At 44.2% G+C, this 26,143-nt stretch overlaps 1 protein-coding gene across 1 annotated transcript; it reads right to left on the bottom strand.

Annotated features, from left to right (window-relative positions):
• Positions 1–956: 956 nt before the first annotated feature.
• Positions 957–5,363, bottom strand: FJX1 (four-jointed box kinase 1). Its single transcript, XM_073347972.1, has one exon. It carries the CDS (start codon positions 4,910–4,912, stop codon positions 3,515–3,517), a length of 1,398 nt encoding a protein of 465 aa, XP_073204073.1. The 5' UTR covers positions 4,913–5,363; the 3' UTR covers positions 957–3,514.
• Positions 5,364–26,143: the final 20,780 nt, after the last annotated feature.

Genomic DNA, 26,143 nt, shown 5'->3' with positions numbered 1-26,143 from the left:
GGCACCAAAAAGTTTAAAAGTTGTTCACCTCTTTGTTCTGGTTAGAGACAGTCAAACATCAGACAGTATATAAAGTTGAGAAGGAATGCAAAGAATGTAGCAGACCAAGAATTTACAAGTGACTATTCTGCCTTAAAGAAACTGAACAGAAGAGTTAAACATAGCCTTAATCTTCCTTAATTTGATGCTAATTCAAAGCTTTTTCTAGCACAGAGACAGATGATCTTACTTCAGACAAATAAAATGCATTGAGGCTCTTAGTATTTTCCTGAAGCACATAAAGCACACAGTAAAGTGTCATAATCCAATCAAGCTGGTTTTCTATATCCTTATTGAATAAGCTCATTTCTTCCAGTTGCTTGCAGATTTATCTCTAGCATCATTAGCCTGTAACTATCCCCATCTTCTAACATGCAACCTATATATAACTTAAGATAGTTACCAATCATCAAATAGAAAATCATGTTTCTTCTTGAAAGGTGTAATTATCTAGGGTCTGGTTTGAAAAACGTTGCAAAGAAGATATATTGCCCATTAGCAGTCAAAACTGAAGTTGTGCTGATACTTACAGAAATACTTACTAAACAGAAATGAAACCTTAGATATTTGTGGCACAGCAGTTTGCTCTTCACTGTTTAAAATTTATGACAGTGGTTTATTATTTAGATGTATTTTCATTAGGTGAACACAACTGAAACGTTGCATCTGAGTGAGCTACAAAGTAATGCTGACAAACAGTGCTAAAGAATTAAGAATGACACAGTTAAATTGTACATTGTCATGTAAATAGAAAAGGGACGCCACATGGGATTTTGTGCATTGTATTGAGAGATAAATGCTGAGAGCTATAAATACAAGTTAAATAAAGAGACTTGTCAGTTAAAGCAGTTGAGTGGAAGCTACTGTTGGGGCAGCTGTAAGATTTAAAAAATATACTTGGTAAAGAGCACTACACATTGTAACTGTACCAAGTTTATTCATGTGTTTGTGAACCTATTTTCTTGTCCTTACAAAAATTAAAAGAATAAACTGTCAAAGAAACCTGTTCAGCTGTGGGGTTTAGCCTGCATGAATTATTATTAACAGATATGAGACACCATCTCCTAGTATAAATGTGCGCATATGCAGTACTCATTGAATTCATGGGGGATTCAATGCTCCAAATAACGGTGAAAGCACCCACTTATCTGGCTACCATTCAGCACACTGAAGCATTGAATCAACCAAGATGTGCCTGTCCAGATGTGGAAGAGGTTGTATTCCTGTTTGATCGCATCACAGTTTGTATCTGGGGTTTAATTTGTCTGATTCCCAGCCCCAACTTTGGCCTTTACTTTGTGTCTTGACTGTCTATTATTGTATCAGTAATGCTGTTACAAGTTGTTTTTTGGTATAAACAAACAAACAAACAAACAAACCCAACTGACAGTTGTATGATTTTTCTTTTAGTTTGTACACCCAATCCCAAGAAATTTATGACACTCAGTGCAATGGAAATTTTCTAAATTATATTGTTTGTTGGACAAGTTTTCTGGTGCCATGATTGGTGTTGGTCCCTAATTGTGAATACAGGATGAATAAAGTCAAACACAAAAGATAGAAAACTAGTATAGATAGAAAGTGGGCTGACACCAGAGAGGATGCTTTTGTTAAAGGAGCGCTTGAGCTTGCAGTAACAGGTTGGCGCACTATCTGAACATATGATGAGGTTGTCTACAACATAGTTGCACTGACTCAAGCAAGTTAATGTAAAGAAACTGATTTAGTTATTTCAGAGGAAGACTGGGGGTGAACACATTTCAGAATAAAAGTCACTAAAATCCATTTAATTAAGGCTCAGAACAGGAACTGTTATTCCAAAATACGAATGTTCACATGCCAACTTGCACTAAAATAAGTAAATCGGTTTTAGGAAAGGAAGAAAAAAGAAAGTTGGAAGGCCTGATTCTTCTCTTTCCTAACCTGCTGTAAATCAGGAGTAGTGCTAGTTTATTGAGCTCTATTTTTCTTTGGAAAAAACCTGAAGATGAAGTGTTCTTTTTAAATTTAAACCAAGTATTTGGAACAAAGAGGTAAAACATTAAGACCCTTTTACTGAAATATCAGTTTCTTTTGTATGTTACAGAAGAACTTATGAACATATATAATGTACAGAAAAGGCAGATTTTGTAAAATAAAAGTCTTCTTATAAAAAATAAAAAGTCAAAGTAAAGTGCATGAAACTGATTTCCCCCCAATTGACTAATGTGTCCAAAGTCTTAGTACAATAACAATATTTAAAACCCTGGGATAATTTCTTTTCACCCATTAGTCAGTTATTTTAGCATTCAAACCAAATGACAGTGATTAGAAATAACAGACACTTATAACCCCATCAGATTAACCAGATGCTTCTGACAACAAAGATGACAAACTACTGGAATATTACTCTCTATATACTTTTCATTGACAAGATTAACAAACAGTTAATAGATCCATTCTGGATAGAGACACCAATAGGAAAAGAGCCTCCATGGATACGGCAGTTTTGCTAGTCAAGGGCTCCTGTACTGTACAATCAGTTTTTAGTTTATGAATGTCAGGTTTTAAAAAAATAAATGGTCATAACAAGAAAATCCATAAATGTACCTGCCTGCCTCCATTAGAAGAAAGGTAGTTGATACCAGCCAGTTAAGGACAATAGTTTTGTACACTGTCTTTTAAGTGGGCAGTTGTACTGAGTGAGTTAAGGGAAATACTTAAGAGACATGATTTTTTTTTAAACTCTGGAAAGAGACCCAGTGTGGAACTAATACAAAGAGAGATAATAATACTGATAGCACTTTTCAACTTCAGAACGCTTTAGAAACATTAACTAATTACTCCTCACAAAAGCCCTGCCAGGCAGGCAGGTAAGTATTATCACCCACGCTTCACAGATGCAGTGAGCAGAGACAGATGTTTTAGGGTCCCTTCCCAGAGGCCAACAACAGTAATTCATGGGGCAGAGAATATTCAAACTAAATTGAGGCATCTAAAGCCATGTAGAGAGCCCAGTCCTATTCCCAGTGCCTCTCCTAAGTAGCTGAGTAGATTTGACTCCCTGTGAGGTCAAAGGAGAGCAGAAGGGACTCCAGTGTCTCACAGGACTAGTCCTTTAAGGTCAAAGGAGAGCAGAGGGGACTCCAGTGTCTCTCAGGACTAGTCCTTTAAGGTCAAAGGAGAGCAGAGGGGACTCCAGTGTCTCTCAGGACTAGTCCTTTAAGCACCCAACTGAATGGACCATTAAAAAGGCTCCAGCAGCCAGAGATGAGGAAGCTGGGCCCTTTACACAACCACCACCAGGAGGTCCCAGTCTTGTACTCAGCCCACTAGCCTACACCTCCTTCCCATGAGGAAACTGGTTCCTGAATGAATTATTTCAGTCTCCTATTTAGAGAATCCCAGAAAATGTTACAACTGCAAAAAGGTTAGTAGGGAAAACCCACTCCTCACCCTCGGGTTACATAAATACAAGACAGTAGAGACAAACTGATCACAGTGAAGTGGCCATGGCTTTGCAGTGCAAAATGTGCTTGTGAACAAAGTCTATCCTGCCCTGCAGCAGCTGCGCCTGCTGCTCGGACAGGAAGCCCAGCCGGCCGGAGAGGGGTTCGTGAGTCCGGTAGAGTCTCAGCAGCTCGGAGGCTGCGTTCTGCAGGCGGTGCAGCTCCCGCACCCGCTGGGCAGTGGCCTCCCGGAAGATGCACACGGAGCGGAGCAAGGGCTCGTTGTACTTGTCCCACATGGAGAGGAGCCGGTAGCCGTGCACCAGGCCCGCCTCGTTGTCTATGAAGACGAGGCCCCCGTTGGGTGCCCGGTGTAGGTTGCTGGTGGCCCGGTGCATCACCCTGGGGTCCCACTGCAGGCTGAAGAGGTTGCTGACCAGCCGGTCAAAGTTGGCCGTCAGATAGTCAAAGAGGATCAGGTCGGTCCACTGCACCAGCTCCACCAGCTGGGACTGGGTGAGGCCGCCCAGCTCCCCAGCCGCCAGAGGCTGCAGTCTCCTGCCCGACCCCGCCTCGGATCTCCAGGGCGCGGGGGCCACCACGTCGGTCAAGTTGTCCACCCACTGGGTGAGGCTGACCACCGCCCCCTCGGCCCAGTGCGAGCCCCGCAGCTCGTCCCGCACCTGCCCCCACTGCCTGCCGCGGGCTTCCACCAGGGCCAGGGCCATGGGCGGAAGGCGCTGCCGGATGCCCAGCAGCTCGGCCAGCTGGTAGGAGAGCGCCTCGCCCTGGATCTGCTCCGGGTTGATGCCGTAGCGGACGCAGGCGCGACTCCCGTCCGACAGCCGGGCCAGCCGGTTGGAGCTGCGGCCGCACCCGCCCCGCTCCAGAGAGGCCACGCGAGCCGCTCGGGCAGTCTCCAACCACGAGGCCGCCTGCTCGGGGTCGAAGCCCGGGGGCACCTGCTGCTCCAGCGCCTGGCTCCAGAAGATGCCCCCTTGCACCGCGGAGGCGGGGTCCGCGGGAGCCTCCCGGGCCGGCGGCTCCCTGGAACCAGGCTCCAAGTTCTGCCCCGGCCGGGGCTCCGGCTGCGAGCTTTGTCCGGGCCCCTCGCGGGGCTCCGCGGGCTGCTTCTGCCCCTCCAGGGGCTCGCCCCTGTCCCCGGCGGCCGGCAGCGTGAGCAGCGCTCGGAAAGTTTTCTGGGCGCCGCGGGACTCGCCCTGCCCCGCCGAGCGGCTGTCGGGAGCCGAATCTCCCGTGCCGCCGCGCCCCCAGCCCCGCTGCTCCTGGGGCTGCCTCCGGCCGGCTGTCCCCGCGGGGAAGCGCCGCTCCTGCTCCGCCGCCTGCTCCCGCTGCAAGCCGGTCCAGAGCCCCAGCAGCGAGCCCAGCACCAGGAGCCAGAGCGCGGCCAGCGAGCCCAGCCCGGCCCGGCCCGGCCGCTTCATCCTCCCGCCGCCGCTTCACTCGGCTGCTCCGGGACCTGGCGGCGGTGCAGCCCCGCCGCTCCCCGGCTCCGGGCGCCGCTCATTCATCGCCGCGCGGGGCGCCGGACCCTCCAGCCCCGGGCTGAGACGCGGCAGCTGGGCGGGCGGAGGTGGTAGCCTGGGGCCGGCTAGGGGGTGTCGGGATCTCAGCTCCGGACCGGCCGCTCCGCCGGCAGCTTCGCCCGGTGTCTGCACCAAGAGCGACCCTCCAGCGATTGAAATTCACAGGCACCGACCGAGACCACGTGGGGAAGCGAGGGGCGGTGCGGGGACCCCCCCCCCAGCGCCCAGCATGGTCCTCCGCTTAAAGCGGCGATGCCTGAGCTCGGGTGGACCCAGGCTTGGGGTGGAGTTGCCCGCAGGGGGCACCGGGGAAGGAGGCGATCCCGGCCAGCCACACAGAGCGCTGAGCCACCGCGGCCACTGGTAGCTGTAGCATCCACCGCAGCGTAGGGAGGAAACCGGCACCTCTCTGCAGATCACCAACACCGTCCCCCCCACGCCCCTTCCCTCCCCGGGAAGCACCAAGGATGCTGCACCTTTGGGCACAGGAGAGAGGGGGGGTCAAGCTGCTAAATTCATGCCTAAATTCCAGACGCCCCAAAGGCTGAGGAGGGGGGCGGGGTAGGGCACCGGATCTGATCTAGTTTACTAGATAGTTGCGGGCGGGGGGGGGGGGGGTGCACTTGCAAAATGTGGGGCCAGGTTCAGATTTCAATCCCGCCGCGTTCAGGGGCAGCTGGATGGATGCGGGATTTTGCTTCAAGTCCAGTTCTTAGCACTTCATCCCCTAACGCACGTTGGTGACAGTGTGGAGGGGATGCCGGCGGTTTGATTAAATCACTATTTTATACCCAATGGATATTACTGTATCCGTTGGGCACTTCTGGGGTCCCCCACCTGCCTTCTACACACACTCCCTCAGTTCCCGCTCCTTATCGTCCTTTATTAATGGCAATCATTGCTTAGATTACATTTAGCGCTAGGCGCTCTCCAAACACAGGGCGGTACCGTTGCCTCTCCCCCACCACAGAAGCTAAAGAACAAAGACAGAAAAGTGAGACCATGCGCAAGCAGAAATCATGGTAGGCACATGACGAATTCCGTCGGGTTCATGCAGATCCTTCGTTTTGTCTGATCCTGCAAATTATTCTGCTCAGGCGGAACCCCCAGCACTAATGAACTCACTGAGGCTCTGTCCGTTCACCCGCACCCCCGATCATCTTGTATGATCCTGTATTTCCCTCTCTGTGGCATCCATCACTCATCTCTTCTCCCCGCAGAAATCCCCATTCTTAGTGCCGGCGCCCACAGATCAATGCAAAAATCACCTGTGGATCAGTGTTTTCTTTTTCTGCCAATTTTATTCCTTGCCCGGATCTCTCTATGAACTGGGGGTGTGGCTTTTAGAAACTGTCAAATGTTTGCCCAATGCCATTATCTGAAGAATATAAATGCTAAGGAGGAAGAGGAATTATTGGGGACAACCACCAAGACTAATGGGATGAAATTCAAGTCAGCCTACATTTTCTCTACCAGGAAAATCTGCATGACAGTGAAGCTGTATTCGGTTGTGCACCACTTTAGACTCATAGACTATCAGAGTTGGAAGGGACCTTTAATCCATTTATTGCAGTTTAGTCAATCAAGCTATTCCTATATAATTAAACCCATTGCTTAACCCATCACTGATCATAACACTCTGACATTTGATATCTTACAGGATTTCCTGTGCCCCTCAATCCTGTGTACACAGACTGGTTTGTTATTGGTGAGTTGCTTATGCCCAGTGGGCTGTATCCACAGCTTTTTCTGGGTGAATTAGCTGAGGAGTGCAGGAATTCACATACTGGTTTGTTATCACTCATGAATACTGGGCTATGGGAATTTATTGGTTCTTCAAGAAAAAAGAATATTGGAACAATTTATGTAAAAATTACAGGACACAAAAAGTTATGGCCTTTAACTTCACTCTTGCAATGAAATTACTGTGGCCAGATCTCTGGATGCTGTCCCACTTGTGTGAAGTCACCCTGGTGCCCACATTGGGCTCATTGCTGGATCAGGGCCTTTATAAACAGATCAAATAAAAACAAGGTATTTTTAAGTGCTGAGCTTCTGCACTGGTGCTTTGAGGAGTATCTGATTTAACAGGAAGAGAAGATTTAATAGAATCTGATCTAATTTCACTGCTCAGCCTGTTCTGTATTAGTATTTACACTACTTTTTGCATGATACAATTGTTTCTTTGTGCCAGCATCTGTAGAAAGGATCATTTTAGATCTGGAAGAGATGTATTAAAATGTGTAAGTCTATTAAATGTCACGTTATTTACTTTGGCTAGTCATTTCTTTCAGTATTTAAATTTAAACTAAAACAAAGTTTTACAAGTCTGTGGACTCGGATATTATTTTATTTGGGCAAACAGTAATTAAGGTTTCCACCTTGTGGAGCAGAGTGGAATTTCCTGTAGCTGAAAGAATTAAAGGTAGCCTGCAAAGGATTTTTTTTCTTTATAATGGAATTTCCCCCCTTCTAGCTTTATTTATGATACATGAAGAAGATTGGGAAAGGGTGTTTTTTAAAAAATATTTTTTCTGTTTATGTTCTGATTTCTGATCTTAGTTTTAGTCATTGGCATTAAATCAATGTGACAAACCAAAAACAAAATCAGAAGTCCCATTCTGCTCAACTTTTCCTGGACTCTTGGGATGTCACATTGTCACTAGTTCTCCAGTCACTATAGTGACTATAAACAAGACTTGGATTTCAAATGGAAAGAAGAAGACAACTCTATGTTCTCCCCTGATTTGTTGTTGGAAAAAACAACAAAACAAACAGAACTCCCCAAAGAAACAAAAACAATTTACAGACCTCATTTATGCATCATAAGATAAGCAAAGCACAAACTTATTTTGTTCCTTTTTGGATTTCATCTTTAAATTCAAACCTCACAGCTCCTTAGGGAAGCTCAGAGTGTTTACATTGAAGACCTAATACCTGTGCTTCATTTTACCAGATCTAGAATGATCCTTAGTGATGTGGCTAGCCATGGACCATGTTTGCAGATTGCAGATGGATGCAGATCCGAATTTTACTTCTAGAGCAGGGGTGCTGGAACAATCTTTATAGTGGGGGTGCTGAGAGCCATTGAACCAAACTGTAAACCCTGTATATGATGGAAACCACTTCAAGCCAGGGGATGCAGCAGCACCCCCAGCACCCCTAGTTCCAGCACCTACGATCTAGAGCCCTGCAAATCTATGGATATCCACTTTGTATCTGCAGAGAATGTTTGCAGATTGTGGATCAGATGTGGATACAAATTTTGTATCCACGCAGGACTCTAGCTATAGTGTTTGCAGAAAGCAATGTCTTCAGTTTATATAGTGTGGGTTCATCTTCAAAGGAGACAGTCAGCTGGATTTAGGACTCACATTTACATGATAATGGTATGTAATATGAATAGAAATGTTTTCATTCTATTTTTTGTTAATCTGGATTAAAACAATATTGGTTTTCTAGCAACTAAATGTCTCCCTGCAGTTCTGAGGATTCGACATATGATGTTGTGTTAGCTCCCCCTACAGGTCATAGCGTTGTCTGCAATGTCTGCATCAACCAAAAGACTGAAGCCATTATACAGCACTTAATATCCTCTTTCCCTTCCTTCCCCAGGGGTGCTAAGAACAATGTGGGGGTGCTGAGAGCCACTGAATCAAGCTGTAAACCCTGTATATGATGGAACCAGTTCAAGCCAGGGGGTGCAGCAGTACCCTCAGCATCCTTAGTTCCAGCAGCTATGCATCTCCCAGTGTAGAGTGATAGAAGGAGCAATTGTTGGTTAGCCCCATGCTCACCTCCTCCCCCCATGTGTTAGCATACGGAGGAGGGTCTGTGCTGCACATTCCACAGTGACCTTCCTGGTTCAGCTACACAGGGGCCTTCTGCAGCTGTGGAAGAGGAGGCTGGATTTGCCCATTAATCTTACTGTGCAGCAATGTATCCATAGGGAAAGCAGATCTGATCAGACCTATTGTATCTCACAGGGGTGTTGTGAAGAATAATTACTTGATTCTTGTTTGCAGGTCCTTGGATGAAAGGCACTAAAGAAATACAAGGCACAGTGGAAGAAGCTGTCAACGTGTATTAAGAATAGCACACAGTGTCATGATACTGACCAGTTCTAACAGCAATATGTCACATCCAATTGTAGCCATTAGAAGTTAGAGTATTCATACAATGGCTTCATCATATGCCACATGGACTCACTGAAATAATGAGACGTAGTTACTATCAAATCTGCTAACAATAATGATTCCTATCTACTATAATACACAGTATAATCACTCACCTTGCTAGTCATGAGTTCAGGAATCATTCTTCTCCAATGCTGAACCCTTATCACTGGATGCTGCTTTACACTCAAATTTGATCTTTTACCCTTTGAATCCATATGCACTGAACAGTGAACACCAAGTGTGTAATTTGTGGCAGGTGATTGCTACAATGTGCCATTCCTGATACGCACAGTGCTATTACATAGAATAGCAGCCTGTTATTCTATGGCAGACTGAGTATTTTTAGTCAAGTAATGACACAGAATAACCTCTCTGTTTCCTGTAACTTTCCAGCCTGAACCAGCTTTGAAAAAACCCGATGGAAAGGGATTCAAGGCTGTTAATTAAATTTCATCCCCTATAGACACTAGATTTTTACTTGGATCCCTTTAAAATGAAAATCTGTGCTTCTTTCAGGATAAATTATGCTTACAATGAGCAATCAGTTGGTATCTCCTGTGCTGGGAAATCTCAGCAGGGAGAAGACTTTTGCTATTGATAAGACATTTTATTTCCTGTTTTCAAAGTGAAAATAAACTTGAAGGTATTCAAGACACTCATTCTGTTTACAGCATACCTCTCGCAATTAGTCATATGGCCATAACTTGACTGAATCCCTTAAAGCAATAGCTGGGAAACGGCAGCACCAGAAAAAATGCTTAGTTATTGTCCTCCACCACCTGACAAAAACAACAGTCTAGGGTTTTGGTCAGTTATCCTGTTGGCCAATTTACAGACACCACAAGCTGGAGCATTTAAAAACCAGACACTTGCTACCAGGTTGGACAGCCACCAACCAAGCTGAATTGCTGCTTGATTTGCAAGATGTTTCGTATTCTGAAACTGTGATCAGTGCAATGTAAAGGTCTTGTTATTACTTTGCAGACATTACTATGAGCAGCATGAGCATCAGTTAGAGTGTCTCTGGGCTGCTGTAACTTATATTGGGGAGTGGAGTTGGCTACTGGCCAGGCCCAAAATCTTATGAGGTGCAAAGATAAATTAAAGTAACTTTTGGCCTCCCTCCCTTGCTTCCTGCATCAGATGCATTTCCACTGGATGGGAGAATTAGGCTCAGAAAGTCTTATAGCTATGGGCATACATTCTGGGTCTCCTGAACCCATGGTATGCAGCATTGTTACTAGGAGCTGGGGCGTTTGTGGAACACTGTGGCTTCATACTGACACTGGGGAGAAGTCATCGCAGAGGGCACTGGTTCAGCCCTTTGACATTAGCTGACAATAAGAAAAGAATAGATTCTTCAGGATTTGGCACATGTGGCTTGGTTCAGTTGCTCCTGAAGTCAAAGGCCAAACTCTTGATGACTACAATGGGCTCAAGATTGCGCTCCTAGTGAGGAAGCAAATGGATGCTTTATTTTTCCTGTTCAGCTTGCATATGCTTTTTTTAAAATTTCTCTTTCCAGACTCCAGCAATAATCCTTGCTGAGCAATGAAGGCAGGCAAAGTAAAGGAACAGAATGTGGCTTTATCTCATACAACTCTTATGACAATCAACAGTTCCAAGAGCTCATGGATTCAACAGAGGTCTCTTTTCTCCCACCTCTTCGTTTAGCAGGGAAGACTGTGATCCTCTTCAGGATCAAGGCAGTGACTTCCACTGCTATCAGCATCTTTGAATTCTGACACTTCCTGGAAAGACTCCCCACTTTATATTAGCTGAAGCTGATAATGGGAATCCAGCTGCAGCTTCCCTGCAGGGGATCAGGCCTCACTAGTGCTGCTGAAGTGCTTAGTCCCCATATTGGCTCAGGCAAGTTCCAGCCTGAAGTAGCATCTTGGTGGAAGACGGTATTTACCGTCACCCTGAGTCCTTAATCCAACCCTCTTTAAAGCTCCAGAAGACATAGGGACAGACCCATATATATGGGAGAGCAATGGGTGCTGGTATCGTTGCATCATTTTCCCCTCTTCAGTCATCTTCCCCAGACTTACAGGCTATTGTAGTGATCTTATGAAGGAATTTTCTGAACTTTGCTAACATTGCGATAACTTAGCCCTCTAGTTATGTCACAAAGCAGGATTGTAAAATCACCCTGTTCTGGTGTGACTACTGTGGCTCAAGGATTTCTCCACCATCACCTTCCAGGGGCACAGTAGGAGAATGCAGGTCCTTTCTTTACTCTGGGTTCTGATTCAGGAATGCTGTTGTGAGTAGTGATTGGACCACTTCATTCCAACCCTATTTCATTTCTCTAGATCACTTCCTGTCTAGGCCTATCTCTAGGCCTTTTGCACAGTCCCGTCCTGTCCTCCCCAGATCCCTTAGAAGAAACAGCACATCACATCAGGTCTCAGGCTTGGTCTACACTTAAAAATTAGGTTGCTGTAGCAACGTCAGTCCTAGGTGTGAAAAATCTAGCCCCCAGTATAGAAGCATCTGTATGGATGGAAGAATGCCTCTGTCATCATAGCTTTAGGCTTTCAGGGAGGTGGTGTTCTGATGCTGACAGAAAACTCCGTTCTATTGGTGTGGGCTATGTCTACACTATGGGGTTATGCCAGCATAGCCAGGGTGAGCTAGCTGTGCCACTGTAGTTTTTGTAGTGTAGACACAGAATAGTGTTACTACCTGGGTCCAGTACTAGTCAATATTCAATATTTTCATTAATGACTTGGATAATGAAATGGAGAGTATGCTTATAACATTGCAGATGTCACCAGGCTGGGAGGGGTTGCAGCATTTTGGAGGACAGGATTAGAATTCAAAACTACATTCACAAATTGGAGAATTGGTCTGAAATCAGCCAGATGAAATTCAATAATGACAAGTGCAAAGTACTTCACTTAGGATGGAAAAATCAAATGCACAACTACAAAATGGGGAATAACTGGCTGAAAAGGATCTGTGGGCTATAGTGGATTGCAAATTGAATATGAGTTAATAATGTGATGCAGTTGTGAAAAAGGTTAATCTCATTCTGGGGTGTGTTAACAGGAGTGGTTTATGTAAGACGTAGGAGATAATGCTCCTGCTGTACTTGGCACTGTAGAGGCCTCAGCCTGTGTCAGTACTGTGTCCAATTCTGGGCACCACACCTTAGGAAAGATGGGGGCAAATTGGCGAGAGTCCAGAAGAGGGCAACAAAAACAAAGAAAGGTTTAGAAAACCTGATCTATGAGGAAAGGTTAAAAAAATGGGGCTTGTTTAGTCTTGAGAATAGAAGGCTGAGGGGGGACCTGATAACAGTCTTCCAATATGTTAAGGGCTGTTAAAAATAGGACTGTGATTAATTGTTCTCCATGTCCACTGAGGGTAGGACAAGAAATAATGGGCTTAATCTGCAGCAAGGGAGATTTAGGTTAGATATTAGGAAAAGCTTTCTAACCATAAGGATAGTTACATTCTGGAATAGGCTTCCAAGGGAGGTTGTGGAATCCCCCTCTTTGGGGGTTTTTAAGAACTGGTTGGACAAACACTTGTCAAGCATGGCTTAGGTTTATTTGGTCCTGCCTTAGTGCAGGGTACTGGATTTGATGACTTCTCGAGGTCCCTTCCAGCTCTACATTTCCATGATCTGTTTATCTTTTACCTTCAGTGGCTTTCCTGCCAGGCTGTATACTGGCCTAGAAAGCCATTCCCTGACACTGTCTTTATCCAGCACTCCTCCCTGATAATGAACCCCTAGGTTTCTTATATATAGTCCTGGTTGATCACGTGTCCCACCTTTTTGGCCACCTAACCCCAACCAATGTCTGGATTCACTCTTGAAATGGCTACCTCACTCTGCTACTGAAACAGAGAAAGAATCAGGGCTCACTAGATACCTAAGCAAATAGACGTGAATAGGCTGATCTTGATTCGTTCACCTTTAAACATATCAAGATTCATAGATTTTAATGCCATAAGGGCCCATTATGATATTCCAGTCTGATCTCATATATAACATACCCACTCACTTTTGTATCAGGCCCTATAACTTGTGTCTGTAGAACATACCTTTGAGAAAGACATTTCCTATTGATTTAAAGACTGCAAGTGATGAAGAGTCTACAACATCCCTTGGTAAGTGCTCCAATGGTTAATCATTCTCACTGTTGAAAATACATGCTTTATTTAGATGTTCTTGTTAGGCACTCAATTATCACTGTGAGGGTCCCAGTGTAAGAACCTATATAGGCTAGACGAGACTAGAAAAATGAGGCCAGGCTGAAAATAGAATGTCCATTTTTAAAAACAAAACAAAAAGTGCTGGCACAATTTTATTCTAACCTGCAAAAATATACCCAGCATAAATCTGAAACTTTCCAGCAAATGCTAAAAAAGTGCAGCTTCTGCATTGCTGGTACAATTTTCTAATGAATCTTTAGGTAAAAACACCAGCTGTGCTAGTGAAAAGCCAGCTGTTTGGTTGTTTCTAACTGAAACAGAAAAGGACCGGCTTAAAGAGCAATGCATAACTTTCAAACCCTTCATATTGCTGCTCCGTTTTGTGTAATTTAGAGAGGCAATCGGTTTCTGTGACACTTCTCAGGGTACCCAGGACTGTGACTGTCCCAACTAACCCCTGTTTTCAGTCTTACTTGTGCTTAGCTGGATGTCAGCTTTTTAACACCACCAGCCTTCTAGCCACTCAAGCATTCTCCTCTGGGCTATGCCAGCCCTTACTTTGCCTTGCAGGTTAACAATAGCTGCACGCCAGTCCCCAAGTCCCTTTGAAGTTTTCCCCAGAAGTGTTCAGCCTCAGACACTGGCTACTCAGAGAAAATACTGGGTCTGCAGTTCCCAAAGGAACAGCATATACACCAGATTGTAAGATTCTGCTCAGGACCAGCACTATGCTTAACACCACAGCACTGAGATATATTTATAGTGGTAACAAAACTAAATTTATTATCAAAGAGTTAGGAGATAGGGAGTAAGGCTGTTGGAAATCAATGGTTACATACAAAACAAAATCATAACACACTTTCTCGAGACTAAACTATTAGGTTTATCACCCATCTAAAGAAACTTTACCTCACCCAAAGTTTTCTTCAGTGATTTCAACCAAGGTTGGCTGATATCCTGTTTTCATTAATGCAAACACACTGCCTATTTACTTCCTAGGTGCAGGATGAGGGAGTATCTTCTTTGCCTCCTACGTATACCCACAGAATTCATTGGCCATCCTCAGACACAGGATAACTATCAGTGGTTTGTTTTTCCCTGTGTACTGCTTCCCTGTTGACTTCCTATCTCTTTGTTAACATCTGACTTTGTGTGTAAATAGGCAGCCGTGATGTTAGCTTACAATGCTTAATTTACATCCCGACAGAGAGACAGGCGAATAAACATCTTTTGTCCGATAGAAAACCTGTATTGTCACCTCTGCAGAAGACTCATATGTTGATACAGACTCGAAGAACATATTTTCAGTATAAGTAACTCCTTACATAGTATCTGTACATACATTTCACAGTAATTTTGATTGGTGTGATCCTGGCTTTAAGACTTCAGAAGACATTGTTTGGTAAACCAGAATGTACATACCAGAATCAAGATATTCTTGTAACTCCCTTGCCAGCAGGCATTAAGGAAGTATTGGGTCACAGGTTCTTTCCAGAGGTACAACAGCCCCTCCCACAGAAAAGCTTGCAGGAATAGACAGGAAAGACACAGAGTAATATATGGGTCTCTCGCCCTTGTCTTTCCACCCATGATTCCCCCCTCCCAATTGCAGATTCCCTGACTCTTCATGAGATCAGGGTGTAGGGTGGGGATGAAGGACAGTGCTGTGTGTGCTATGTGTAGCAGATTCCCACTGTACGAGGAATTCCTGTTCCCCCACCTTAGAAATTAGAGATCACATGACCTGTTAGGTCACATCTCTGTCATTCCCCTCCTGCGCAGTGCAAGATTGTTCCCTATGCTACGTTCTCCAGCGCTTTGTCTGTCCAATCTTAAATCACTCCAGTATTGGGGTTTCCACCCTCCTCAGTCTAGTCTAGTAGACACCAATGTTGAAAATGTTGCCAACTCTCGTGATTTCATCCTGATTAGGGCCCTACCAAATTCGTGGCCATGAAAAACGCGTCACAGACCGTGAAATCTGGTCTCCCCCCCACCCCCCCGTGAAATCTGGTCTTTTCTGTGCTTTTACCATATATTATACAGATTTCTCAAGGGAGACCAGAGTTTCTCAAATTGGGGGTCCTGACCCAAAAGGGAGTTGCAGGGGGGTTGTAAGGTTATTTTAGGCGGGGGGGGCCGCGGTATTGCCACCCTTACGTCTACGCTGCCTTCAGAGCTGGGTGGCTGGAGAGTGGTGGCTGGAGGGATGCAGCTGCTAGTCGGACGCACACCTCTGAAGGCAGCGCCCCGCCAGCGGCAGCCCAGAAGTAAGGGTGGCAATACTTAGACCATGCCATCCTTACTTTTGCGCTGCTGGTGGCGACGGCTCTGTCTCCAGAGCTGGGCTCCCGGCCAGCAGCCGCCGCTCTCCAGCTGCCCAGCTCTGAAGGCAGCGCCGCCGCCAGCAGCAACGCAGAAGTAAGAGTAGCAGTACCGCGACCCCCCCTACAATAACCTTGTGACCCCTCCCCCCAACTTCTTTTTGGGTCAGGACCCCTACAAATACAACACCGTCAGATTTCAGGTTTAAATAGCTGAAATCATGAAATTTACAATTTTAAAAATCCTATGACCGTGAAATTGACCAAAATAAACTGTGAATTTGGTAGGGCCCTAATCGCGACTCTTGTGATAGTTGACTTTTTTTTTTTTAAAGTACCAGCCACTGGAATCAGAAAATTGCCTGAAAAGCTCAGCTGTCATAAAGAAGAAGAGGGAGGTTTCTCGCTGTTCTGGGTGCAGAGAAAAGCTTGAAAACATGCACCTTAGATGCACCAACACCAAAAAAAGGCAAATCAAAAGAACCTCATATTTATTTATTTTTTTAAATGTCATTATTTTAAAGGGCTTAACTCATTATTTCTGATTGCTTGGGATTGGCAATACTGGGAATGTTTCCTGATGCTCACTCTACAGTTTACCTTGATCCTTTCCAAATTTCTAAGCCTTAGTAACCAGCGCATTAATATTCAGCGGATGCCCCATTGATTATGTTTTTATTTACCCGGAATTTACCTAGCATCTTTTTAATCAATGTAAATAGCTAGATGCAAAAGGCAGTTATTACGTATGACTGAAATGCATTATTAAAGCACTCATCAATGGGTTAGCGCTGTGCAGTGTGAATTGTATCTAAAATGCCCTCAACATTTTTATAGTCAATAGGCATTTAATAAAAATGCCATAGCGGTCTTATTGGATCAAAATCTATTTAAAATCCAAATGAAATGTAGGTGCATCCTCTGAGACCAGTGAAGCATTTCAGTTACTGTTCAGTGTAACTTATCCAGAACAACTATTAGTCCGTTGGCCTACAAAGCCTATGCCTGGAGGCTACACAAAGCAGTATTAAGCAACCAGAGGCGGGTCGAGCGGCTAAAGCTCAGGACCTGGAGTCAGGAGATACAGGCACTATTCTCAGGCCCACTGTGCTGCTCTTCTGAGATATGGCCTACTCAACATTTTGGGAGGAAAGAAGTGTGACTAGAGCCTCCCCATCCACTGTCCCTAACAATCCCTGCAGGGCCATCCCTAGCTATTTTGGTGCCTCTGCGGGGTGGGCTGTGTGGGGCCCCGCCCCAGGCCTCCGTGCAGGATGGGGGGAGGAGGAGATGGCCACTTGTTGTGGGAAGCGGAGTGAGCGGCCCCAGCCTGCTCTGCTCCCCTGGCTCCCAGGCTTGGGGTGGGGGTGGGAACTGCCCTCCAGCACTCCCCAGCGGCATGGCTGGGAGCCAGGAGAGCGGAGCAGGCTTGGGCCAGGTCACTCTACTTACTGGTGAGTTCAGGGATCCCAACCCCTTCCAGAGTCCTCAGGGGAGTGGGGGCGGGGGTGGGGCAGAGCAGGGGTGGGAAGAGGTGGGGCTGGGGAAGAGAAGGGCAGGGGCTGGAGCAGCACCCAGTGGTGCAGGGCACCAGGCCTACGCAACTGCGTACTTTGCATATGGGTAAGGATGGCCCTGAATTCCTGGCTGCCTTGGGGTAGTTGCCAGTTGGGGGTCAATTACAGTAGCCCTCATACTGCACTAATTTATACCGGTGCCTTATCAGCTCCCAGCCAGTCCCAGCACTGGGGAACACAAAGGTTGCATAAAACCATCTTAGTTCATCCACCCCACCCTGCACCAAGTGCAGTTTGGCCGGAGTATATCATCTGGGCCCTGGTTTCTATTGCTGCATCTTCTACAGATTTACCATGTGACCCCAGGCAAATCACTTAGCTTGCTTGTGCCTCAGTTTCCCCATTTGGAAATGGGGATAATGATACATGGGAGGATATGAGGGTGCATTCCTTATTAATGTGTGTAAAGGGCTTTGAGAGTCCCAGATGAAAGGTGCTATACAAGGTTAACAGATTTTATTATTCGCGATTAACCTTGAATTTGTCAGAACCCGTGTTCTCCTTACTGATACCAAAATTCTAACCAAAATCTTTTTGAAAATGACTGCCGCTTCTTCAGTCCCCTCCCCACCCCCAGGCCCTCAGATCCAGATTCATCTTAATTTCCAGCCCTGCTCTGGAAAAAGATCTCTTTCCTCTTTTTGCTTTATTTAAGCTGCTACAGTCCATGGGTGGAGAGTCAGGGCAATATGGAAACTAAACAAAGAGTTTCTTTTCCTCTGGGAAATTAACCAACATATTTGTTTTGATTTCATCTCAGTTTCTTTGCAAATGACTTTGTGCTGAGCCATTGAACTTTCTGTAAACACTGTAGTGAGAGCCATAAAATAAATCATCCAAAGAAGGAAAAAAAAAAACAACCCCTAAACACACATGAGTTACTGGAGCCAGTTCTCTGTTCTCCCTGCTCTTTGTTAACCATCACAGAAGCTGATTTTCCTCTGAGTCACATAGAGATAACATAAGGCAGCATAAACAAGCAGTGGAATCATGGAGCAACTTGGAAAATAGAGATGTTTATTTTTTGAGCTTTGACATGCATTAGAAGAGACATCATTGTGGTATTAAAAAAATCCAGCATGTTATCATCACAGCAACCATTGGACTTCTTCAAACACAGAACAGCATTAGAGAATAAATGACTCAATGTAGTCTGCCGTGCAGGAAATTATATGTAGCTGTCCAGATGGACTGGAAATGGTACTGTGTTTGATCTTCTATCCTGGGCAAATCATGCAGTGCCAGATCAAGCTCCCGTTTGAGAGCACTGGAACCCCACTTTCTTCCAAGTGTAAGAAAATCTTCTCTAGCAGAAAGACCTCCGGGTTCAGACCAGGATTTTGGAGTCACTGAAGTAGAGGCAGTCCCTGTAGATTCCATTCCAGGGTGACCAGACCCTTTGTATTCTGGGTCAGGGCGTTTCAAGAAATTATGCATTGAACTTTGATAATTATTTTTTGACACAAGTGTTTGAAAAGTTGTCATGTGTTCTGTCTTTGTACAGCACCTCACACTGCGGTCCAGGTCCATAACTAGGGCTCTTAGACACCAGGGTAATTCAAATAATAAATAATAACATGGAATGATTCAACTTTATACTGCTTTCACATTAATAAATCCTCCCAGGACCTCTGTGTAATATGATTCTCTTTTACTGATGGGGATAACAGGTGAAGTGACTTGCTCAAGACCATAGAGGGATTCAGCATTAGGGCTGAGATACAAACTCAGGACTTCCTTGGCTCTCAGACCTCTTCTCACAATGCACCTGTGCCTAGAGTATACACAGACTTTTAGACACACTTCTCTAATAGGCTCCCTTTCTGTTTAAGCCTATCATCAGTTTTCATCTCTTTCCACCAGCCCAGCAATGAAGATAAAAGAAACATGAAGGTTCCAGTCCTTTCCTTTGTGTATAAAAATGTATTAAAGAGAAGGAGCTAGCAGAGCAGATGTATTGCTTCTTGGTGACCATGATGCATGGGTGGCAAGTGAACGTGTGGTTGTGGGAGGCTAGACAAAGAGTGTTGCAATCGGCTCAGGGGAATTCTATGTTAGATCTGCTCTTGACAGATACAGAGGAACTGATCACAGAACTAAAAATTAATGGTAGCTTAGGTGCAAGTGATCATGACTTGATCACATTTATAATGTGCAAACAGAACAAAGTCCAGAGCAGTAATATATATATACTTGGTGATTTAAAAGGGTCAGATTCACAAAGCTGAAACCAATCATGAGCCAAATCAGCTGGGAGGAAGAATTTAATCAGAAAAATTGTTTAAGAACACTTTGCTAGATTCCAAAAATGCCACAGTAGAGGAAGAAGTCTGTATTGGTTAAAAAACCAACCTGATTTAGAGTGGGAATGAAGGAAGCTATAATGAATAACTTCCCCTTTCTTCCACGTTTTTTTTATTTTTGATAGTAATAAATATAAATCAGTATTTAGGAACTGTAGAAAACTCAGAAAGCAAGCGAAAGGAAAAGAAGAAGAAATCTAGAGCCAGCAGAGTTAAAGATAATAATAAATAATAAATAATAATAATGAGTTTTAAAAATTATATTAGAACAAAAAGAATCCTGACAACGGTATCGGTCCATTACTAGATGGAAATGGGAGAATTGTCAATAATAATCCTGAAAAAGCAGAAGTGTTCAATAAATATTTCTGTTCTGTATTTGGGGAAAAAACAGTCTTGTCATATGATTATGATAAAATTCTCTCCATTCCACTAGTATGTCAGGAACTTGTTAAACAGCATCTATTAAAGTCAGACATTTTAAAATCAGCAGGTTCAGATAACTTGCATCCAAGAGTTTTAAAAGAGCTGATTGAGGAGCTCACTGTACCATTACTGTTGCTTTTCAATAACACTTGGAACACTGGGGAAATTCCAGAAGACTGGAAGAAAGCTAAAGTTGTGCCAATTTTTTAAAAGGGCAAATGGGATGACCCAGAAAATTATAGGCCTGTTGGCCTGACATCCAAACTGGGCAAGATAATGGAGTGGCTGATATAGCACTTGATTAATAAAGAATTAAAGGAGAATAACATAATTAATGCCAATGAATATGGGTTTATGGAAACAGATCTTGTCAAACTAACTTGATATCTTTTTTTTGATGAGATTACAAGTTTTGTTGATAAAAGTAATAATGTTGATATAATATACTTAGACTCCTGTAAGGCGTTTGACTTGGAACCACACAACATTTTGGTTAAACAACTCAAATGATATAAAATTAACATTAATGGATTAAAAGCTGACTAACTGATAGGTCTCAGCACTTAATGGTAAATGGGGAATCTTTTTTGAGAGGGTGTGTTTCTAGTGGGGTTCTACAGGGCTCTGTTGTTGGTCCTAAGATATTAAACATTTTTATCAGTGACCTAGAGTCAGGAGATACAGCATGCAGAGCTGGGATTGCATTATGGATTCTGGTCAGGAAACCAAATAATATTTAATGTGCAACACCCACCTTAATTGTTTTATTATGTTAAAATGTCAAGGTTGAATCTAACCATTTCTGCTTAAGGTCAAATGCTTTGTGATATCCAGGAATATTTAAAATACTGCCAATGAGCCATTAAGAGCCAGTAGTTAAATGTAAGTGTGGTTTTTGCTCTGTGATTCATTGTTTTTCGGTAGGGCTTGGGGCAGGAATATCAGCACTGAAACAAACAGCTCATTTCTCTCAAGCCTTTTCCATGCTAACCTTCTTTCCCTTAAATTTCCCACAATTGCTTGAAATGGAACCAGGAAAGCAAAACACAGAACCAAAAACAAACAAACAAACAAAAAATCATTAAGTCACCTAGATTCTAAAATAAAAGCAGACACTGAGAGCCAAGCAAACAGCAGTGCTGTAATGTACTGGTAGTGGGTGAGTGAGCTGTGTAAGAGTGAGTGAGTGATGTTGCCCTCTAGTGGCTAGCTTAATGCTGGGGTAAAGGACCTACTACTCCCAACAGTTACACATATTTTTATTTAGTTCATGTGTTAGAGAACTGTATGTTTAGATATAAAAGATGAGGGTTCTGATCTCAGCTCTGTTGTGTGCAATTTATATTTTAACTGCATCTGCAGCACACGGGTTTGTTCCTGTCTGTGAGAGAGACAAACAAAGCAATAAAAAGCAATTCTTGGGATAAGAGCCCTGTAGATTTGGATGTCAGCTAGACATGAGATAGTGATTGGCTTCTCCCTGTGTGAAAATTGAGTACAAAAGACAAGAGAAGCAAAGAGCCAGGAGAGACATTTCTTGGAGCTCCGCTCCTTTGACATTGTATATTCTTGGATGTAGCTGAATGCGATGACAAGAGCATAATTGGAGAGAATATGCCATGAGCTGGGTTCTACATATGCCAGTTTCTACACATGAAATCAAACCTTTGTTTCAGGAAAGATGGTTGCCTGTGGCATTTTCCTTCATGTAGGGTTGGCAGGAGAGGACTTTTATTATTAAAAATGTAGATGGCTCCAATGGCTGGAAAAAAGAGAGTTAAAATCAGCTTGGGGAAGTGCATAGAGTTAGGAATTTGGAAGCATGACAGAAATGACATGAGTCCTAGAACAAATGGAAGGTGTGTCAGAGAGCATAATGATTGTTATGCGTACTCAGGGTAGGTCAAATGCTGCCCTGACTATGACTACAATATGTTTACATGGAGTGTAAGTCAGGAACGAGTGTGGTCCTACAAAAATAATGTCTTATAGCTCATTTCTGCCAAGGATCTCAGATCTGCAGTTTAGGTACTGTATATATGTCTCCAAGAAATCTCTACAAAGCTCCCTGTGTTGATACTCAGTGCTGACTCTTTGGCACGTTAGCAGCTGTGTCTGAAGTCTCTCTCCTTGAAGAGTCTCGGTTTGATTTTCAGACCTGCAGTTCTGCTGTGCAGAGCAGGTGATGGTTTCTTGAATGCATATGTCCCCTTTCCAAACCCTTTTATATTCCATTGGCTTTTACTGCAGGAGAAGGATCAGACACAGAACGTTTGCTGTGTGACTCCAAGACATGTGTCTTGTTAGCCTATATAACAGACTCTATAGTACGACTGGCAACGAAAGTCAGTTGGACATCATACCATGGACCATACAGCTACAAAGGTCTCAATCAGGATGTCTGCTGCCCCCTATCTGCTACAGCCAGAAACAGCGGTATATACCAGAGATTTCACTATTCTTGGTTCCCCTACAAACATACACATAACTCACATTCTTCTGCACCCCTGCCTTCCATTATGTTAGCAGTGATCAGCTCCTATCTGATACCATCCATAGAGAACCCAAAGGATCTACAGCCCTTTTCCATTGCACTAGCCATTCAAAGCCAGCTGTTGAAAGCTCCTGCATAGTTGCACAATGCCCCATATGGAATAAGGTTTAGTTATTTAATTTCCCTGATGAACAGTGTGGCATTTCAGTGTTCTCTGACTTCTTAATCATGAATTAGCCTACTCTTTCATTCCTACTTTCACTATCCCTCTCCTTTTCCTTGACATTCAGAAAAAGTTCAACAGGAGACTGTCACATAACGGTTTTTATCAACTCTTTCCCCCTTGCTAGAGTTATTAATTCTTTTTATTTTAATAATCAAGATAATAAAATAGTATTTTACACTGGGTTGGCCAGAAAGATCCATCAGTGAAATGTTCTGCTTCTGAGGTGAATGCTGAATCTGTTTAATACTGTACAGAAATGCTACCCAAGAGTTTAAGACAGGAAGTAAAGAAGACATCCATGAGTAACCACAGGGAGAACCCAAATAGGCAGAATGTAGAAAAAAATGTCAAATTTGGCTGTAACATCAGGGCTACTCCCCTAATCATGTGACATGTGCTGGGAATGAGTCTGTTTTTTTGTTTCATTTCAAAGTTCATGAGGCTCACAAGTTTCTGGCTCTGACTTGTTGAGTTGCTTGAATAGTAAATAATCAAAACTCATTGGTAAATATTTGGATGAATCAAAGTGCCACTCTAATTTGCAGGCTGTACAGATGTACCCTTAGTCTCCCTGTGCCTCAGCTGTCATCTGTACAATGGGGATAATAGCATCATGAGGGTTTGGACAACTGCTAGATATTCTTTAAAACTCTGGTGAATTCTGAAAGTGGCATTGATATTAGCATGAATGATTATTCATTTGAAAATTCATCTGAAAAAACAAAAAGGATGGTTTTACTGCAATTAGGGTGCTAGCCAGGAACTTGAGAGACCAGTTTTCAGTTCCCTGTTCTGCCACAGACTTCCTGTGTGATCTTGAGCAAGTCACTCTGGCTATGGATACAACAGCGAGTGGTGGCCCATGGCAGTGAGTCTCAGAGTCCTGGTTGACAGACTCAGACTTGCATTAGGGTGCTAAAACTGTGTGGATGTTCTGCTTTGGGCTGGAGCTTAGGCTCTAGGGAGAGGGTAGGCTTCAGAGCCCAGCCGAAACATCTACGTGGCTATTTTTACCTCTGTAGTGCAAGCCCCGTGATCCCAAGTCTGTTGACCTGGGCTCTGAGACTTTTTGCTGCAGGCTGTGCAGATGTACCCTTAGTTTCTCTGTGCCTCAGCTGTCATGTGTACAATGGGGAGAATAGCACTTCCCTATCTGACAGGGGGATCGTGAGGATAGATACATTAAAGATTGTGAGAGGCTCAGATATTACAGTATAGGTAGCCATATTAGTACCTAAGATTGACAGAAAAATTGTAGAAGAGAGAGCATTCATTGTTTAGCCATTCTTAAGAAGCTCCAGTCATTCAGTCTGAGAGCAGAAACAACACTGCATGTGATTTAGGTGACCAGTCACACAAGACAAATAGTGAATAGTCAAAAATAATAGCTTATGAACAATCAGTTGTCTGAAACTCATTCACCCTGTCCATTCAGTGAAGCCTTATGACTAAACATATACACTCACACTGTCTAGAGAAAGGACTGATACATTGGCTGGGGGACTGGCTGTTTGGGGGAATCGGATATAGAGTTTTCCACCTCTATGTCACCAGCTACAATCTAGCCAGGTTGTTAATAAGGGAAAGTTGTTTTTGTCAGTTGACTGTTTAGTGGTTCAGATTAAATGAGCAAATGACCTCACTCCAGTTCCTACTGGACAATGGTCCATATTACTGACACAATCTGCCACTCTCCTTGGTAGTCTCAGAGAGGTTGTGGATTGAATGGACCGCGGTAACTGAACTTCCCTCTTACCTTTCAGGGTTGAAGCATACTGGAAGTGTGATATAGATACAATGTATATTGCTGTCACCTGTGTCATCTCTATTCTGGGGATGAGCAGAGAGCTTCAGTGTCTGGCACTAAATTCCTTTAGCTAGATCATAATGTTGGGGATATTTCAGACCTCTATGTCCTGTTATCTCCAGATCCATCTCTAAAGGGAAATATGTGGAGCCTGGAGACTGATGGCTGGACTTTGAGGTCAGGGTCACTGATCCTCTCTCGGTTCTGAGGACATCTGTGAAAGGACACTCTGGGTATTTCACAAGACAGCTGTCCTGATGAGAGATGCACAAACCATCAGATGACCAGAGAACAGAGCATGCACAGCACACTAAATGGGGCAATTTTAACAAAGAATTTCAGTGGCTTAAATGGGTCAGTCAGAAGCCCAGCAAAACAAAGTTTGTGAGAAGCCAATTTAATCGTGCTGCATTTATTCCTAATTAGCTCTTATATAGTGTTTTCCATCCATAGATAACTATCATTACCTCAGTTTTCCAGAGAGGGAACCTGAGGCCCAGAGCAGTGCAGTGTCTGCCAGTGCAGTGTGAGTTTCATATTTTCCATAGAGATGTTTTCTAAGGGCTTGTCTGTGCACAGCCCAGCATAAGCAGCAGGGCAGAGCTGCACCATGCCCTCTCCTCCCACACTGGACCAGTCCTGTTCTCTAAAGGAGACCCCCCACCTCTGCTTCCCTCATTCCCACCCTCTCAGATGTTCTCCTGCATGTGGGACTGCAATTGTGCCTGGCCCTTATGCAGGATATGGGAATGGGATGTAGGGGGAATGGTTCCTTTTTTCACCCCTGGCCCTACTCTGAATGCCCACCTGCCTAATGACTAGGCACAACTGAGTATAAGAGCTTGATTCAGCTTCCTATTAAAATCATTTGGAGTCTTACTGACTGCTCCCTGGCCTGCCAGTCCTTTGGATCAGCCCCGCGCTCAGACTGAATCCCTGGATCTGAACCACTCTGCTTTGGCATGAACTGGTATGAGGATCCAGATTTTGCAGCATGGCCCATCTCTGGTGGACCTTTCTCATGGGTGAAGGTGAAGGCACAAAGCCTTTGTACATGGAAAGCTTTGGGCTTTGCTATTGTAGCAGAGAAATTACAGTTCCTGTTTTTCATCCTCTTCTTGACAGGAGAGGCTGGCTCAGATTAGCAAGAAGAGAAGCACAAGGCTTGTTTGGCTCTTCCCCAGGCCTCTCTTCTTCACCCTGTGCTCTCTCTCAGCTGCGCTGCTATTCCTAGCCAGAAAGACCTAGATCCCAGCCACAGGTATTTACATGGCCTGGTATTTTTACAACCACAAAAAATTAGTTTCCTCTTGGCTGGAAGCGGGTGGAATCCCAGGTCTGGAACATGTGCTAGTGGGGTAATGTCTGGGGGGAAAAAAAAGAAGCTTACAACATGGAAACACAAGTGCTATGGAAACAAGGGACATAACAAACAAGGCTTAAAGAGACAGGCTCAAAGCTCAGACTTTTGGAGCATACAGGAGGGAAACATACATACAACAAAACTATTGAGGTTTTTTTGTGCTGGGCTAAAGAGATGGGGTAGCTTTGCACTTAGCTATTAAAATGATATAAACCAGATGCATGAAGATAGATAGATACCGTCTAGTATGGTGGCTTTCAT

Source organism: Lepidochelys kempii, chromosome 6 (genome assembly GCF_965140265.1).
Source record: "Lepidochelys kempii isolate rLepKem1 chromosome 6, rLepKem1.hap2, whole genome shotgun sequence".
NCBI lineage: Eukaryota > Metazoa > Chordata > Testudines > Cheloniidae > Lepidochelys > Lepidochelys kempii.
The sequence above is the reverse complement of the archived record's forward strand: the minus strand, read 5'-3'. Positions and strand labels throughout refer to the sequence as shown.

What these genes read in the sequence shown, in the direction of transcription:
- FJX1 (XM_073347972.1), bottom strand. Translation starts at nt 4,912, where the DNA reads ATGAAGCGGCCGGGCCGGGCCGGGCTGGGCTCGCTGGCCGCGCTCTGG.